Genomic DNA, 16212 nt, shown 5'->3' on the forward strand with positions numbered 1-16212 from the left:
TTAATCTCTTCCTGTTCTATGATTCTATAAAAAGAATGTGGGGATAAGAGAGTGTGAAAAAAGTGAGTTATAATAGACAATGATTTATAGCATTGTTTTCACCAAAGGAAAAAAAAATAATTTATCCATAGCATCTTGTATATTCCTTTTAGTCCCACAATACCCCAGTGAAATAAGAAAGGGACATTTTACAGGTACTGAGCGGGCTTCAGTGGTTAAATGATCTAAGTGCCTATACTATGGTCCTTCCAGAAACCCCTGTTCAAGCCAATGATCAATAATTTCCTACAGTGTGCTCCCCAGAGTGACCATGGTGTGCCCACTGCTTCCTGCTGTTAATCAGCAAACTAATTTGATAAGTCAGAACAAACAGGCTGTAGATGTAAAATTCTCCATACATGTCAATTATTGTAATCACACCAGCTTCTCTCTAAATCACATTCACATCAGATATTGTTGTTGTTTTGGTTTTGGGGTTTTTTCCCCTCAAGTAACAAACCAATTTCCTCAATCATAAGAGGCCGTCTCTCTGGCACTGGAAGGGTTACAAAGTTCCTTCATAGTACTCCTGTGAGTAAATAGTGTAAGCATTCATAGGATCTCAGGATCTAAAACTGAAAATCAATTATGTAATTGAGTGCCTCAGTTAACAGAGAAGGAAATTGAAACCTGGATAGAAAAAGCATTTTGCATAGGGTCACAGAGTCAATACATGCAAGAGTTGAGATTGAAGCCTGGTCCTCTCTGAGTCCAGATCCAATGCTCTTCCTATTTACTATGCCCTTTCTTCCTGTTTTAGAGCTGAACAAACAGTCTTCCAAAGGCTAAGTGACTTACCCAGGGTCATACATATCTGGTAAATATTCCTCTAGAGCAGAAAAAATATGTTTGCCTTTCTTTGTATTCCTAGCACTTAGCACAGTGCCTGAAACAACAACTAGACTTGTTGGAGCCCAAATTCAAACTTCTGCCTCTGGACTCCCAAGTCCAGTTCCCTGTATACTACAGCAATGTTGTCAAACTCAAATAGAAATAGATTCCTGCTGGTGCATACCGACTTAGAAAAACACAAATTAACATTATCTATGTTATGTTGTATCTGTAATTAGTTTGTTAAACGTTTCTCAATCACATTTTAAACTAGTCCAGTCACAACGCAGGAATTTTGGCTTGGAGTGGGCCACCAGCTTGACAACTCTGCACTACATCATATTATCTCCAAAAATAATCATTTTTTATTGTACTATGTTATCGAATTGCTTGCTTTATTCCATAAATTAAAATAAAATTAAAAAGAATAATTCCTTTCCTTTTCTGATATCAATTTTTATATCATCATTTAATCTAACTTTGCTTTTTAAAATTTTGCTTTTGTCAGGTGGGTACCTTTTCCCAGAGAGCTTTAATCAAATACAAGGCCCAGTATTTATAATAAGTAATCTTAAGAAATGAAAAGCCAATGAGAAATAACACACATCAGAAAAGCCAGAAGAAACAGACCTTTAATTCAAATGGGGTGGCCCTGGCTAAGGTGGTATTTACATTCTTTCTTCTGCTAGGGGTTTGAGGCCTTTAGAAAATGCCCTCTGTTTACTGAGCTCAATTTAGCACTTAAACACTCATGTGGAACCTCAAATTCATCTTCAATTTGTTTTTAAAGTGATGGTACTGCTTGTGATTGCTAGTACTCACCTACAGACTTCATCTACCACACTTCAAGCACAGATGCATAAAAAGGAGGGATGCTTGGAAAGGGTGTGCCCTTGCCTTACAGAATGGAACCTGCTTTTCCTATTTGCTAAGCAGGAAGCATTAGAAAGGAAGAAGCAGGCAGCTGTGCAATCTAGGGATTCAATAGCATCCTAGACATAGATATATGTTTGATGATTACTGCCTGTTAACACGTAAAGAAGCTACATACAGCTGCACCTTCGTACACTGTACCTGACCTCCCGTGCCCGGAAGGTTCTCCCTTTTCACTTCCGCCTCCTGAAACCACACCTCCCCACCCCCACCCCATGCCGTTCTTTCCAAGCCTCAGTTTAAATTCCATGTTCTACAAAGGTATTGGTGCCCTCACCTAACCTGAAATTACTTGGTTTCTATCTTGTCTATATTTTATATTTAATGATCAGAGTACATATTGTTTCTTTCCAGTAGAATATAAATTTCTGGATGTTAAGGACTGTTTATTTTTTACCTTTGCATCCAGAATATCCATCCCAAATGCCTGGCACATGGGCAGACTTAATAAAGGTTTGTTGAATTGAATTAAAATTTCTTATATTTGCGGAAACTAAAAGATAAAGTTTCAGACTTCTAATTCTTTTCATTTTTATAAAACATTCTAGCATTAAAAAATAAAAATTGTCTTCTTTTTACACCTGATTTTGAAGACAATTGTTTTCTTTCAAATTAGGTCTTCTACAACTTCATAAACACCAATAGCAACATGGCTCATCAAGAAGAGGTATTAAAGTGAAATATTCAGGACAAATTGCCCAAATTGAGTGAAATGCAATACACTCTTCAAAATACAAGCATTAATAAGTGACTGGACAAATTCTCCATCTGAGTAGTTTTCAGTGTTCTTCTATAGCCTGAGGCTTACGGTCTCCTTTGCAACTTTTCACTTGAATAGAGATTGCTAAACATAGCTAAACTTTGATTCATAATTAAACTTCGACAGGAAAATAACGGCCTGATTTTTGGTCTAAAATAAAAGAGCTGAGGAGCCAATCTTCTGAGTAAGAAAATAAGAACAATTGAAGGTTTTAAATAGCTGCTGCAGAGAGGGTAAACTAATTACCTTTGTATTAAACACCCATGTAGTTTGCTTAGTTGTTTAGACATTTCTTTCCTAGAAACACCAAATTGGCTTTTTAAGCTAGAATTGGCAGTTTTGAATTTGCTTATTATTAATGTTGGAAGTAATCCCCCTCCTCCTTGGGTTGCCTCTAGCACTTTATAACCTTCCATATGCTATGCTATATTATATTTATTTTTGTATATGTTTTAACTTGTGCTGCTCAATAAACGCCAATGATTACTTATTACCTCTAGAATCAAATATGTTGTTTTCAGTTGTGTTCGACTCCTTGTGACCCTGTTTGAGGTTTTTTTTGGCAGAGATCCTGGAGTGGTTTGCCATTTCCTTCTCCGGCTCATTTTACAGATAAGGAAACTGAAGCAAACAAGGTGAAGTGAGTTGCCCAGGGTCACACAACTAGTAAGTGTCTGAGGGCAGATTTGAACTCAAGAAGATGAGTCTTCCTGACTTCAGGCCTAGCACTCACTCTATCCACTACAGCGTCACCTAGCTCCCTGAGAATCAAATATATTGGTATTTAAAACCTTTTTGTTGCATGGCATCTACCTATACCTCTCCAAACTTATTCTATATTCATTACTCCCCTGCTTGTACTATTCAGTCCAGCCAAAATGGCCTTCTTGCTGTGCATGATAGAATAGTTTCCATCTCCCATCTACATCCCTTTGTACGTGTCTGGAATGAACGTATTTCTCACCTCTGCCTTTTAGCATCATTAATTGCCTTCAGTGAACAATTCTGATACTACCTCCAACTACTAGTGCCTCTCCTAAAAATTACTATATGTGTTCTTTGTGTTTTCTACATACTTCTACATCAACATATTATCTCTTCCAGTAGAATTTAAGTTCTTTGAGGACATTGAATATTTCATTTTTGTCTTTATATCTCCAGAGCCCATCAGAGTTGCTGGAATATAGTAGACCACAAATACTTCCTGATTGACTAATCCCCCTTCCTCCTTAAAGAGAATAAAAGTAGCAGCTAATATGTACATAGTGATTTAAAGTTTGCACATCGGTTCACTTATATTATCTCATTTGATGGTCAGAATGACTCCAGAAGATAAGCATTACAATCTTCATTTTACAGAAGAAGAAACCAAGAGGTTAAGTACCTATGGTCACACAGATAACCTATCAAAGGGTGGATTTGAACCAAAGTCTCTTCTAATTCCAATTCTAATTTCTTCTGCACCACATGGCCTCACATAGGACCACGGGATATAGAGCAGGAAGAGATCATAGAGATAACAATGTCCTCATTTTACAGATAAATAAACTGAACCCAGGTTCATGGACTCCAAATACAATGCTCATTTTACTACTGTATGCCATGCTTATTTTTCTTTGTATAATTAACACTAATAATGGCAGCATTTATGTAGCACTTTTCAGTATGTGACATGCTTTACACATCTTGTCTCAGTTGATCCTCACAATGACCCTGCAAGGTAGGTGCTATTATTATCTTGCTAGAGGCAACCCAAGGAAGAGGGGGATTACTTCCAACGTTAATAGCTATTATTTTCTCCTTTTACAGATAGAAGAAAGTGAAGTGAAGTGAAGTGAAGAGTCTTTCCCAGGGTCATGCAGTTAGAAAGTGTCAGAGGGAAAAATCTGAACTCAGGTCTTCCTGACTCCAAGTCTAGCACAGTTGTGCCATCTAGCTGCTTGTTTTCCTTATTTAATGCATACAGTACCCATTAAATAATTGGTTTTTTTAATTTAACTTTATTGAAATCGGTTCTGTATACACTTCATCCAAATTTGCTCTACTCACAAACTTCACTGCATTTCATTTGGTTTCCTGCCTGACTAGAACCCAGATATATGTCCACTGAAGAGTTCACTTACTGGGGTTTGACTTGAATTTCCCAAATATAGTTGAACTCTTTTGTATGTATATCCCAATATGATGGTACTGGGTGAATTACTCAGTTTATGAACTTGCCTCAAGTTCATTGTTGTAAGGGGGATAAGGGAGGGCATGATTAATGTAACCATTTATCCAATTCCATGTTCTACCAAGCTAAGTTATAACAAGGTTCTACTTCCATTTTAGAGGACAATGATTGATGAAAACATTTTGCATATTTTTTTCATTTTACCTACAGTAGAGCATGAAAAACATCACGTGCCCATAACTCGGTGGTCAGATGTTTTGTTTTATTTTTGTTTTTACCAGACCAGATAAGAATTTGTCCATGGGCCAAAAGGAAAAAGACGTAAGTGAGTGATGACGTTTTTTAAATTAAAAAAGAAATTCTAAATAATCTCATGAATACTTTATTTTGTGACCTAAAATTTTAAGAGATATCTATGAGAAAAGAAGCATTGCATGAAAGTGAGAGCCTGTATGACGTGTGAGCAGGTTGTGTGAATGGAATATTGGTGAATGTGGACCAAAGACAGGTAATCAATCAACAAGCATCTCTTAAGGGCTTACTAGGTGCAAGGCACTGTGCTAAGAGCTGGAATGGACCCGGCCTAACTGGAGATGTAGAGCAAAGGCATAGGCAGACCTTATACACATTTTGCAATCCTGCTACAAGTTCTGGCAGACCTATGCTCTCTCGATTTTTTGCATGACTGATATAGGCTAGTATTAATGTATGTTTGGTATCAAGTATATAAATTCCAGTGCATATGCATTCAACTAACAGTCCCTCATATCACTTGGCTGCAAATCAATAGCAACTCTTAAAAAGCTGAAGAGATTCAATCTGAAATAGTGGAAAAAAGCTATGCTCCTAGGAAAATTAGCTAGTGTTACACTGCCTTAAAAACTTGGGGAACTGCCAAGAAAGGTCAACTTCTCTAACATGCCCTTGGGCAACAATAAACAAGTTAAGAGGAAAAGAGGAAAGTCAAGGGTGTGAAGCGGGTAGAGATCTTTCTTCCTGAAGCTGCCTGAAGTTTTGGTAACAGCTAAGGCTACCAGGATAGATATTGTTCAAGAAGTGTGACCGGAAGAAAACGTTACTTCTATGCTCATTTTGTGACATGTATGCAAACAGAGATCTAATGGGAGCAAACACTGTCTAGCCTGAATGCTGATCTAGTCTGCTAACACCTGCCTGCCTTGCCTAGTTATTCTATAGAGAACTGTGATTCCATAGATCATCATGAGCATGATTCATGCATCTGTCCTTCAAGAAAAGGGATTTTTTTTAACCATTATTTCCACTACTTTCCACAGGCATGCAATACTCATCGGTTACTCTGTCACACTCAACATGTCTCAATATTTGTTTATTTCCCCATCCTATATCCAATGTGTGCCTTCTTGCAAATCCCAATGAAGCTTACTTTCTATTGGGGAGTAGAAATCTGGCTTCCTCTTTTGAGTGTCTGTTTATATTCATAAAATAAAAGGTTTTCTGCCATTATCATAGAGTCATATGAACATAGATGTGGAACTAGAATGGTACTGACACATCATAGGATTGTTGTGAGGATCAACTGAAATAATATACGTGGAAGAACTTGGAAATTCTTAAAGCACCGTATAAATGATAACTATTGTTTTATTTTCTCTATCACAAGCACTAAGGTGTACTCAGGACTTTTTGATTTGAAAAAAGATACAACAAGGGGCAGCTAGGTAGCACAGTAGATAGAGCATTGGCCTTGGAGTCAAGAGGACCTGAGTTCAAATTCGGCCTCAGATACCTACTAGCTGTGTGACCCTGGGCAAGTCACTGAAACCCCACTGCCTCAAGGGGAGAAAAGATATACCAGACTAGGAATCACCTTGATCATTAAGCTATTTTATGTCCTGAATCACTCAATGGTATTCAATTCAATTTAGCAAATATTTATTAAGTGCCTACTATGTGCAAAGCACTGAGTTTCACTCCGAAAACATAACCATCAGGGGTTTTATTTTGGGTTTACTTGTAACTTTTCTCCCTGAGCTTTAATAAACTCAGTAGCTAAACTGATTATTGAAGATGCAAATTTCATATTATTATACTCATCATTTTGAAGTACTAAGAAATGAACATATAAAAGATTTTAATGTACTATTTATGTATCCCATTATGAATATAGAAAACCATCTGTTTTTGCAAGAATGATTGTCCCTGAAGATGGAGACTGAAAAATCTAAATAGCCAGTGAACAAATGCAACACAGTATGGAGGTCAGAGGGAATTTATACAAGCTGTATAACAATGAATTTTCCTTTATTCCCCAAGGACCTTGCTCATTATCTTTAGACATTTATTTCTGCTTAGTTAGAATCTCTAGAATCTCAGTCTACCTTTTGACGATAATACAATCTACTCAATTAAAAATATGCAGTTTGCCCAAAAAGCAGAATTTGTATCAAATGAACGTTTATTTCGTAGCATAATCTATTATCTCTCCTTATCTAGTCTCATTCTGAATACTATAAGTTTCTAGCACCCTCATGTGGTTTAATTGCAGTAGTTTCTGAAACAATTCAAAATCTGGTACATGAAACTAAAAAGTGGTAGAATGGACTGACTATAAGTCAACATGGTGTTTCTGCTGGCATCATAAACCAAGAAAGGAAACCTCAAGTCAGCAAAACTCAGAGACGAATTTATAGCCTTGATGCTCAATTTATTGCTATCTATTGTTCATTTTATGTGATCACTAGAAAAAAATAATATATATATATATATATGCTACTAAAATTATAGCTATTCTAAATCTAGGTGAATAAGAAGCACAAATCTGCACAGCAAGACACAGACTTTTTAAATAGCTGCCCAGGTTAAAAAGGGGAGAAAGGAGCCAATGTTTTGTTCAAAAAGGGAATATTTTCATTGCCACACTTGTGCCTATCCTAACTAGGCAGATAAGGGTTCAAAACGCATGCTCTGTTTTCCAAATGGCTCAGTAATTTGTGCTCTGGAATCTTTCCAAGTCCCTTGACAACTTCTTAAGTAGACTTTCTATATTACCTCAAATCAGATAAGATCGACAAGAATAATTTATCCTGAAAGAATTATTTCCCTGTGTAAACATGCCACAAGGCTAGTAAAAGAGCTACTCTGTTGCACCAGATGAAACAGCAATTCAGGACAATGTCTGAGAGGAGAAGGTAAAGACACTAAGAAGAAACTGCACCTGTGACCAAAGGTAGCTATTTAAAACCTGTGTTTGAATTTTTGTCAGAGGTGCCTCCCAAAAATGTGTCTCTATGCAAAAGGGAGATTTAAAACAAACTTCATTATTTAAGTAGCAATTGGCATTGTCTGGGCATTCCAGAAGGGGCACAAGAAGGGTACTAATGGACGTCCCTGAACTGTAAATGGAATTTTAAAAATAATTGGCCTTGAAGTAGAGAAAAATGTTAATGAATTCTAAGAGCAAGTGGTAAAATGTCTGTTAATGGAAGTTGGAATGTGGCCCATTTGCAAGCTGAAGTGAGCGGTCATGACTCTCCAAAATATTAGCAAACACAAAAGGATGTATTTGTTCTATAAGATGTACAAGGCATGAGCTATCATTAAAAGAGTGCTGGGAGAAGGATTAATGTTGGGTAAGTCATTTTCTCCAAAGCAAGAAAATAATATACTCATTTGTAGAAAAGTAGAACCTAAAGATGCATAAACTGTAACAAGACCATTTTAATAGCATGTAAGTAAACAGATTAAAACTAGCTGGATTCTCGTCACCAGGTATACATATCTTATATATCATAAATAATACTTTTCATTAAAGCAAATGATGATGCTATAGAAGAGAGTCATCATCTATGTAGGGGTAAGGCTAAAAATTTACTAATATATGACAAACCATTTCTTCTATGCCGAGAACAATTTAAAGAAGAAAAAAAAACTTTTCAATTATTTTGTGGCCACAGCTGCTGTTCTGAGGACCCAACACCACTCAGCTCAGTGCTGTTGGGTAATGTGCCAAGACAAACTGGGAAGCATCTGTGGTAGCCAAGAACAGCCTTACCTGTTTAGTCCCTTTAGCTTCCTTTCCATGTTTATAATGTCACGCATCTTAAACAAGAACCATTTGTCAATGGATGTAAGTTTGACGATGTCATCCAGGGGCATGTTGTCATCTATGGCCTGCCAGAGAGAAAAGAAGGGTAGGCTTTGACAAACATTTCACAAAAGTCTACCAGTCATCCCTTGCCATGTTACCCTGGGGCTGTAACTTGAGATATGAACCATGAAACCGACATCACTGAAGTTCTCTTCCAATAAGCCCAGAGACTTTGTCAATTGCACCTGCAAGTAGGATACAGTAAGTTGGTTAAGTAACTCCCAGAAATGTATACCCTGGGAAAGTGCCATGAAAATGAGCTCTTTCTCTCTAGCCTTATCCTCCTAAGCCTAGCATAAAGGGTCTGGAGAAGTCACCTTTAAAAAAAGCCAAACGTATGCCATTCTCCTCACTAATTAGAAACTGTGGAATTAAAATAATATTCTTCTAGTTTATTCTTTGATGAGGTTTTCCTAGATTATTCCTTCAGAGAGATGTACCATTAATTGAAAAAAACTCTCATTTTATTTAAATGAATATGACCCCTGCATCAGGAAAGAGTAGTTTGTAAAATCCTGCGCTTAACAAAATAATGAAAATTAATAAGACATTAAAAAGAATGCTTCAAAATTTGATAATACACTTTCTCCTCAATAACCTTGTGAGGTAGGTACTTACAAGTATCACCATCTCCATTTTATCAATTTGGAAACTGAGACTGAGTAACTTGTTCAAGGTGATAAAACTACTAGGCATAATGGAAAGGATTTAAACCTAGATCTCCTAACTTCATAGCTCAGTTCAAATGCCACTTCCAACATGACACCTTTCCTGATTTCTCCCTACCACTATTGCTACTGCTTTCCTAATCACCTTTATTATTTTTCCTACATATAGTATATTTTATGTATTTGTGTATATGTCTCTTCTGCATAATGTAAGGTCTTTGAGGGCAGAGGCTGATTCATTTCTGTCTTTGTACCCTATGAAAGAAACTGGAATATTGTAGGCACTTAATAAATAGGTGTTGATTGATGAATTATGTGATATGAGCAAAATGAAAGAAGAGGGAAGTTGAAATTGAAATCCAAACTCTTCATATTTTTAAGCCTTCTTGATTAGATGCTGTCTTCAAACCTTTATAAAGATGTTTAGTTTCCATTTTTATTATTTTAAAACAAATCTCTCCATATTCAGTAGGGAAAAAACAATCCAATGTTATCCTCGATGCAATATATTGTACTTTGATACAAGGTTTTGCTAATCCCCCAAGGAAAATGAAATACACATACCACTATAAATTATGCAATTTTCTTTTCTATGCATGTATTTTGTTTCTTTAAAGCTGCTTTTCATGATCCAAATTTGTGATATATCCAATCATTCTCTATCTTCCTTCGCTTATTTCAACTATCAGAAATTACTATGGGGCAGCTAGGTGGCACAGTTGATAGAGCTCTGGAGTGAGGAGGCCCTGAGTTCAAATGTGACCTCAGACACTTACTAACTGTGTGACGGGGGGCAGGTCATTTAGTTCTGACTGCCTACACACACACACATACACACGCACACACACAGACTATGAAAGTGAGTATTAGAAGGCAGAATTTGACTAAAAGATCTATTTAATAAGAACATTCTATTCCAGTTCTGATTGTTATATCATTCTGCTAATATTCTATTTTTTGAATTTTGTCAATAATATTAGGTAAGTTCCTCAAAACTAAAACTTTTGAGTATCCTGACAACTAATTTGTCGATCAATAAACATTTAATAAGGAATTATACGAAGTACTGGGAATATAAATAAAAAAGGAAAATACTCTTTGCTCTCAGGGGGCCTATATTCTAAGGGGATATGGTAAAATCCTTTTCTTAAATGTTCAATCAGATACTGATTGTGACAGGGTATGGAAAATAGAACCTTGTGTTAGGGTAGCATTCTTGTAAATCTTATAGCAAACAACTGTGACACGTCAGTGATTTGTGAGTCATTACATCATAAGGAAGAATAGCCATTTGGTAAGTCCCAATCACTTTTATCTGATAGAAAGCCAAACACTAGCTAGGCCTCCCTGCTTTGTCTTCAGGCACCACTCTCTCTTGGCCCTGATGTACCACCGGCATGAAAATGATTATCACCCCCAAACAATTCTGAGACTGCATTACTGTTTTCAAAATCAGAAACAATGCCCTGCATGCCCCTAAATCAGGAGAGATGGTTGATCCAGTCATCTTGCAATATGACTGTAACAGACAACCAGCCTGTAAGCAAATTGCCCTTTCCTGAGACTCATGAAAGCCAGTGAAGATTTACGAACTCCCTTTACTCTTTTTTTTCCCTTTCAGTTTTTCTCTTCCCTTCAGCTTTCCTCAGGCCTTAAATTCTTTGTCAAAATCACCAAGTTCCTGGTAGCAGTAGAAATAAACAGTAATGATGACCTCTAACAAACAGAAATAAGTTCCTTCCTGTGGTGCTGCTGGCAGCCAATAATTTACACCATAGTCATATTCCCTCCTTGAGAGAATGGCAGGTACTTTGTTGGGGAGAAAGCCTCCACCCACCTACACAAATTCAGCTAAGGGAGAATCCTCAAGCTTTAGACAGCTCTAGGAGGAGGATTACGTTTGGCCTCTGACCCCAGCCCATGAGGCACCTTGGTAACTCCCTCTTTTTAGGGATCCTTACCCATTCTAGGATATCATCCTAACCTACTGTATTCCAGCCTAGGAGCAAGGCTGCTGAGAATAAGAAAAAACATCTTTCCTTCCCTTGTATGAAAGAGCGGGCATATAAATATGCCGGGTATTAACTGGGAGATGGTTTTGAGGGGATTGTTTTTAATAACCATTTGTTGTATGTGTTATAGTAGAGACTCCTTTCATATATGGTTTAGACTAGAGAGCTGTTTTGGTCCCTTCTAAATTTCAAATTTTGTAATCATGTGAGAGGAGGGCAGAAGGAAGAAAAAAATAAAGAAAATGAAATGAGAGCTTTGAGGAGTTACTTCTTATCCCAATGCCATTAATTATCTTAATTCTGTAAAACCTTGACACAAGATCAGCATAGTAAGTAACACATGGATCCATTTATTTAGTAAAAGATACCAACCCTTCTCAGTTTCATTTAAAAATCAAATGATTTTGCATTTAAGATACCTCAAGGATAATTGAGGGAGGAATACAACTTATATGTAATTTTAAAAAAAAAACCTTCCTATTTTTCTCCCTTTCTTCCCCTTCCCCGGGGCTTATAACTGACACAAAACTGCCCCTGGGTTCAAAACCACTTACAGTGTCTTTCAATTCTTACAAAGGTAAATTACAAAGGCTGACTCTCCCTTTAAAGAGGAAATTCATATTCTCATCACTTCAGCACTATGCACACATGGGTACATACAATGGTAAAGGGTGGCTTCAGAGCTCGAATATGGCTTGATACTCTTCGAGGATTAATGTTCACTCTCTCTTAAATGTCAAAAAGCCATTCTGGGATTTCTGACCAAACAGATCCCAGCTGCCTGAGTCACCTTTTACAGAATCAGATGAGCCGAATTTCCAAACTACAAGCACAGTAAACATGAAAGAAGATTAATATGGTACTTGATTTGCATGAAAAGGGACTACAGGGTGAAAAGGAGAAAAATTTAACTTTTTGTTTGTTTGCTTCACAGAATCAAAATTTTTAAAAAGAGACAGAATTCGCATTTGGCTAGGCAGACTCTTAAAGAGAATAAAATTCACCAATATGAAACTATCCAAGTAGGAGGAAATATATTCTAAAAAGGTGACAAAAACCGGAACTACACCAGAAACAAGGCAACGAGCAGAGCTTATTGGTACTGGATTTCTTTCTTTGCTTCATCTGCTACCTGTCAATGCTCCAAAGGCATTGGGATATAATATAAAAGGTCAGTTGGAGGGCAGCACCTTTTAAGTCGTGCCTTTAAATTGATCCTATTCTCTAAAATGCAACACTGATTATTTTCAATTTTAAGTAAAAGAATTGTCTGGAAACAAATGAATAGTCAATGAAGACATCTTTGCAAAACCACATACAGGTATCTATATATGCATGTTAACAAATTGGGATCTACTTACTGCAAAGGACATTCCTTCTACGCAACAGTAACATGTCATTAAGGCTAAGCAAAAAAAAGCGAATTTTCCTTTAAGTATAGAATTCTCTGATATTCATTCTCTCTCTCTCTCTCTCTCTCTCTCTCTCTCTCTCTCTCTCTCTCTCTCTCTCTCAGAATCCTTGCTTTAAAGTATCAATTTAAAAGAAAAACAGTGAAATAATTTTCAATTCCCACCCTCCTGTTCCTTCATTACCTTAGCAATGGCATAAATACGTGTGCTAGATGGTTCTGAAAGCTCTGTTCTGAGATCTAGATTAGATGGCCAATCCTTGTTCATTGGCAGACGGGAGGTAAAACCATCAACTGATGGGTGACACATTCTCAGAGCCTTCTGGAAACTCTCCTCAAAGGTACGACCAATAGCCATTACCTGTAACAAACACAAGTTTAAGGATTTCATGTTAATACAAATACCTAACACACTTTTCAGTTTTTGACTTAATCCCACAAGCATTCATTAAATACCCACTGCATTATAGCTGTTGAGCTTGACACTGAGCATAGAAGGATGAGAAAAAAGCCTCTGTCTTCAAGGAGCTTCCATTCTATTGTAATATGCAACATTTATTAGACCTTCTTTGCTAAGAGGGAACAGGGAGTGGTACAGGGGGCTTCAAAAGAAAGAGCTTTGGAACAGCCACTGTGAGAGCAAAAGTCAATCAGGGAGAAATATTTTGAAATTCCTCTACAGTAGTATAAGGACCTAGTTGATATGGGGTAAAAAATTTTGTAGTGAGTTCAACTGACAGGGTTTTATGATTTTTTTTTCAGTAGCATGCACTTTGGGGCAGAAAAGAGGTAAGGATAACCAGGTCTTAGGATTTAGCAAAGCCCGAGTGGCTATAGGAGAGGAAGGTAAGGGGTTTGTTTTGTACCTGATCAAGAAAAGGTGATCTCACTGAATGAATCAACTCTAAACCAATATGATTTTGAACAAAGAACAAAGGGTTCACTTTGGAGGGCTAGAAAAAAAAAATCAGTATGGGTGACTCAGCTCCATTATATGATTATGGCTGGTCAGGGTAGGGTTAGCTCCTAGCTACTATGACTCTATTATGAACTTTACTATGAAAAAGAGTGTATAATTTGTAAAACACAAGGAAGAGCAATCTTGGTTCTATTTTGAATGTATTTTCCTACATTTCTCTTCCCTGGCTATGTTTTTTGTGAGATATATGTGTAGGTGTGTATGTATGTATATATGTATGTATGTATATTCACATTGGAACAAAGCCTTTTATTGTTTAAAAATTTTGCTATGCTTGCTAAGGACTATGGTTTTAAAGTAAGTAGTGCCTGAAGCCTATGAGTCCCTACACAGTAAGATTACCAGTGTCATTCTGATGTCTTTTTCAATAGGAATAACTGAAGAGAAATGAAATATATGAGCAAAGAAGCAAAACTGTGTCTACACGATGATCTGCTAGTATATAAGAAAGACTGACTTTATGGGTTTTAATTCATATTAATGGAACCCTTAGAAACAATAATTATTGAAATATTCAGACACTATGTTCAGAGACTCTATTTCCCATGACAAAGTCAGTCTGGTAGCCTCAGTCCTGTTTACAATTAATTGAGGATTGCTCAGAACAATCGGAGGAGAGGGAGAGGAAGGATTCTGCTCTAGGCCATAGGAAGGCAAGAAATGACAGAGTGACCTTGTGGCAATCTAAATGTTTTGATCATAGACATATGGTCTTTGAATTTTTACATTAAAATAGAAAGCTGTTGATGAATATTTGGTCTACAACTTATAAAGAAATATTGGTTCCATTAAAGTTCCGTGCTTTCTTACACAGAACTAGCTTCCTGGTTTTTTTTTTCTTTGAGCAATGTGTAAATTGTTTAGAAAGGCTGGTGACTATGACAATATATAAGAAGGCTAGGTCTACTAAGAAAAGCAAAACAAAATAGCCTCTCAAAACAGTATGTTTTTCATGGATTCTTTATAGCTGCTAGGAATATTGGGGATTTATCATGGTGGAAAATGTGTTGGTCCAACATTTCTCTTGCTCCCACCTTTCCAAAGATAAACTAGCAGAGTTAGATCCTCTAGTTAGATGTAAAACATGCCAAGTGTTCTCTCTAGTATCTTTCCAGAAGGGAATTACAGTATTTGTTGATATCGGGCAGTTAATATTTAAGTATAGGAGGAGAGAAGTAACTAGAAATATGAGGAGTTATATTTCTGCTTAATCTAAGGAAATACTTCCTAACCACTAGAGTTGCCCTAAAATTGAATAGGCTGTCTCATGATATAGTTAAGCTCCCTTTCCCTGGAGGACATGAGGCGAAAGCCGGGCGGTACATTTTCAGAGATGTTTTAAAAGGGATTCCTGTACAGTTAGAGAGTGCCCTGGGTAGCCTCTGAGCTCTCTTCCAGTTTTAAGACTTGATGCTTCTATGAACCTATGATCTGTTGGGAGGGAAAATAATACAGTTTGAAAGATTGCTGGATGAAGAATCAGGAGCCATAGATTCTAGTTTCCACTCCATTCCTAATTAGCCAATGCCTTTGAGTCTCTGATTCCTCATATTACAACCATGTATATTTATACAGAGCATCTCAAAAATCTTAATGCAATTTGAAGCTACTTAAGCTATTAAAGGTAAAAACATCCATAAGACTTATGGGATACCTTGTAAATTTTGCAAAGCATATTAGAGACATTCTTATCTCCTTAAGAGCAACTAAGAAAAGTTAAGTGCTAAAGTTGTTATTATCCCCATTTTATGGGTGAGGAAAATGAGGCTGAGAAAGTCCAAGTCGAGAGTCAATGTAGCTATTAGGTAATGAAGTGGAATTTGAACCTACATCTTCCTGTCTACAAATACTCTATCTAATTATATTCCTCAATCTGTCAAAAAAAGAAAAAGTGTGGTATGGGGAAAAGAGCACTGAATTTGGAGTTAAGGCCCTTAGTTTGAATTCTGGCTACCTGTGTAGTAACCTTGGGCAAAACATTTACTTCTATGGAACTAAGTTTACTCTTCTGTAAAAGGAGGGGCTTGAACTAAATGATCTCTAAGGTTTCTTCCAGTTCCAACATTTTATATAATTCATTCAGACGCTTTTTAGGAACTCCTTAACTCAATTGTATGGCATCATACCAATTCAAATAACACTGATTTCCCCTGATAATGCTTTCAGACTGTTTGGTTTTAAAATTTAAAATAAGAGTAACACAGTAACAGTATAACTCAGAATGTCCCTTGACTTGTCACAGCGGTCGTGCATAAGATGAGACAATGTGTTCCCAGA

At 36.8% G+C, this 16212-nt stretch overlaps 1 protein-coding gene across 1 annotated transcript in view; it reads right to left on the minus strand.

The window, feature by feature from the left end:
* Positions 1–16212, minus strand: part of CPS1 (carbamoyl-phosphate synthase 1) — a 183545-nt gene that overhangs the window by 63783 nt on the left and 103550 nt on the right. The window contains exons 21-22 of the mRNA XM_036755918.1: positions 13141–13317; positions 8770–8888 (exon numbers count right to left, since the gene is read on the minus strand). Coding sequence (XP_036611813.1) covers positions 8770–8888; positions 13141–13317 — 296 coding nt within the window. The remainder of the gene's footprint in view (positions 1–8769; positions 8889–13140; positions 13318–16212) is intronic.

The sequence above is a fragment of the Trichosurus vulpecula genome, chromosome 4 (assembly GCF_011100635.1).
Source record: "Trichosurus vulpecula isolate mTriVul1 chromosome 4, mTriVul1.pri, whole genome shotgun sequence".
In the NCBI taxonomy this organism is placed as follows: Eukaryota; Metazoa; Chordata; class Mammalia; order Diprotodontia; family Phalangeridae; genus Trichosurus; species Trichosurus vulpecula.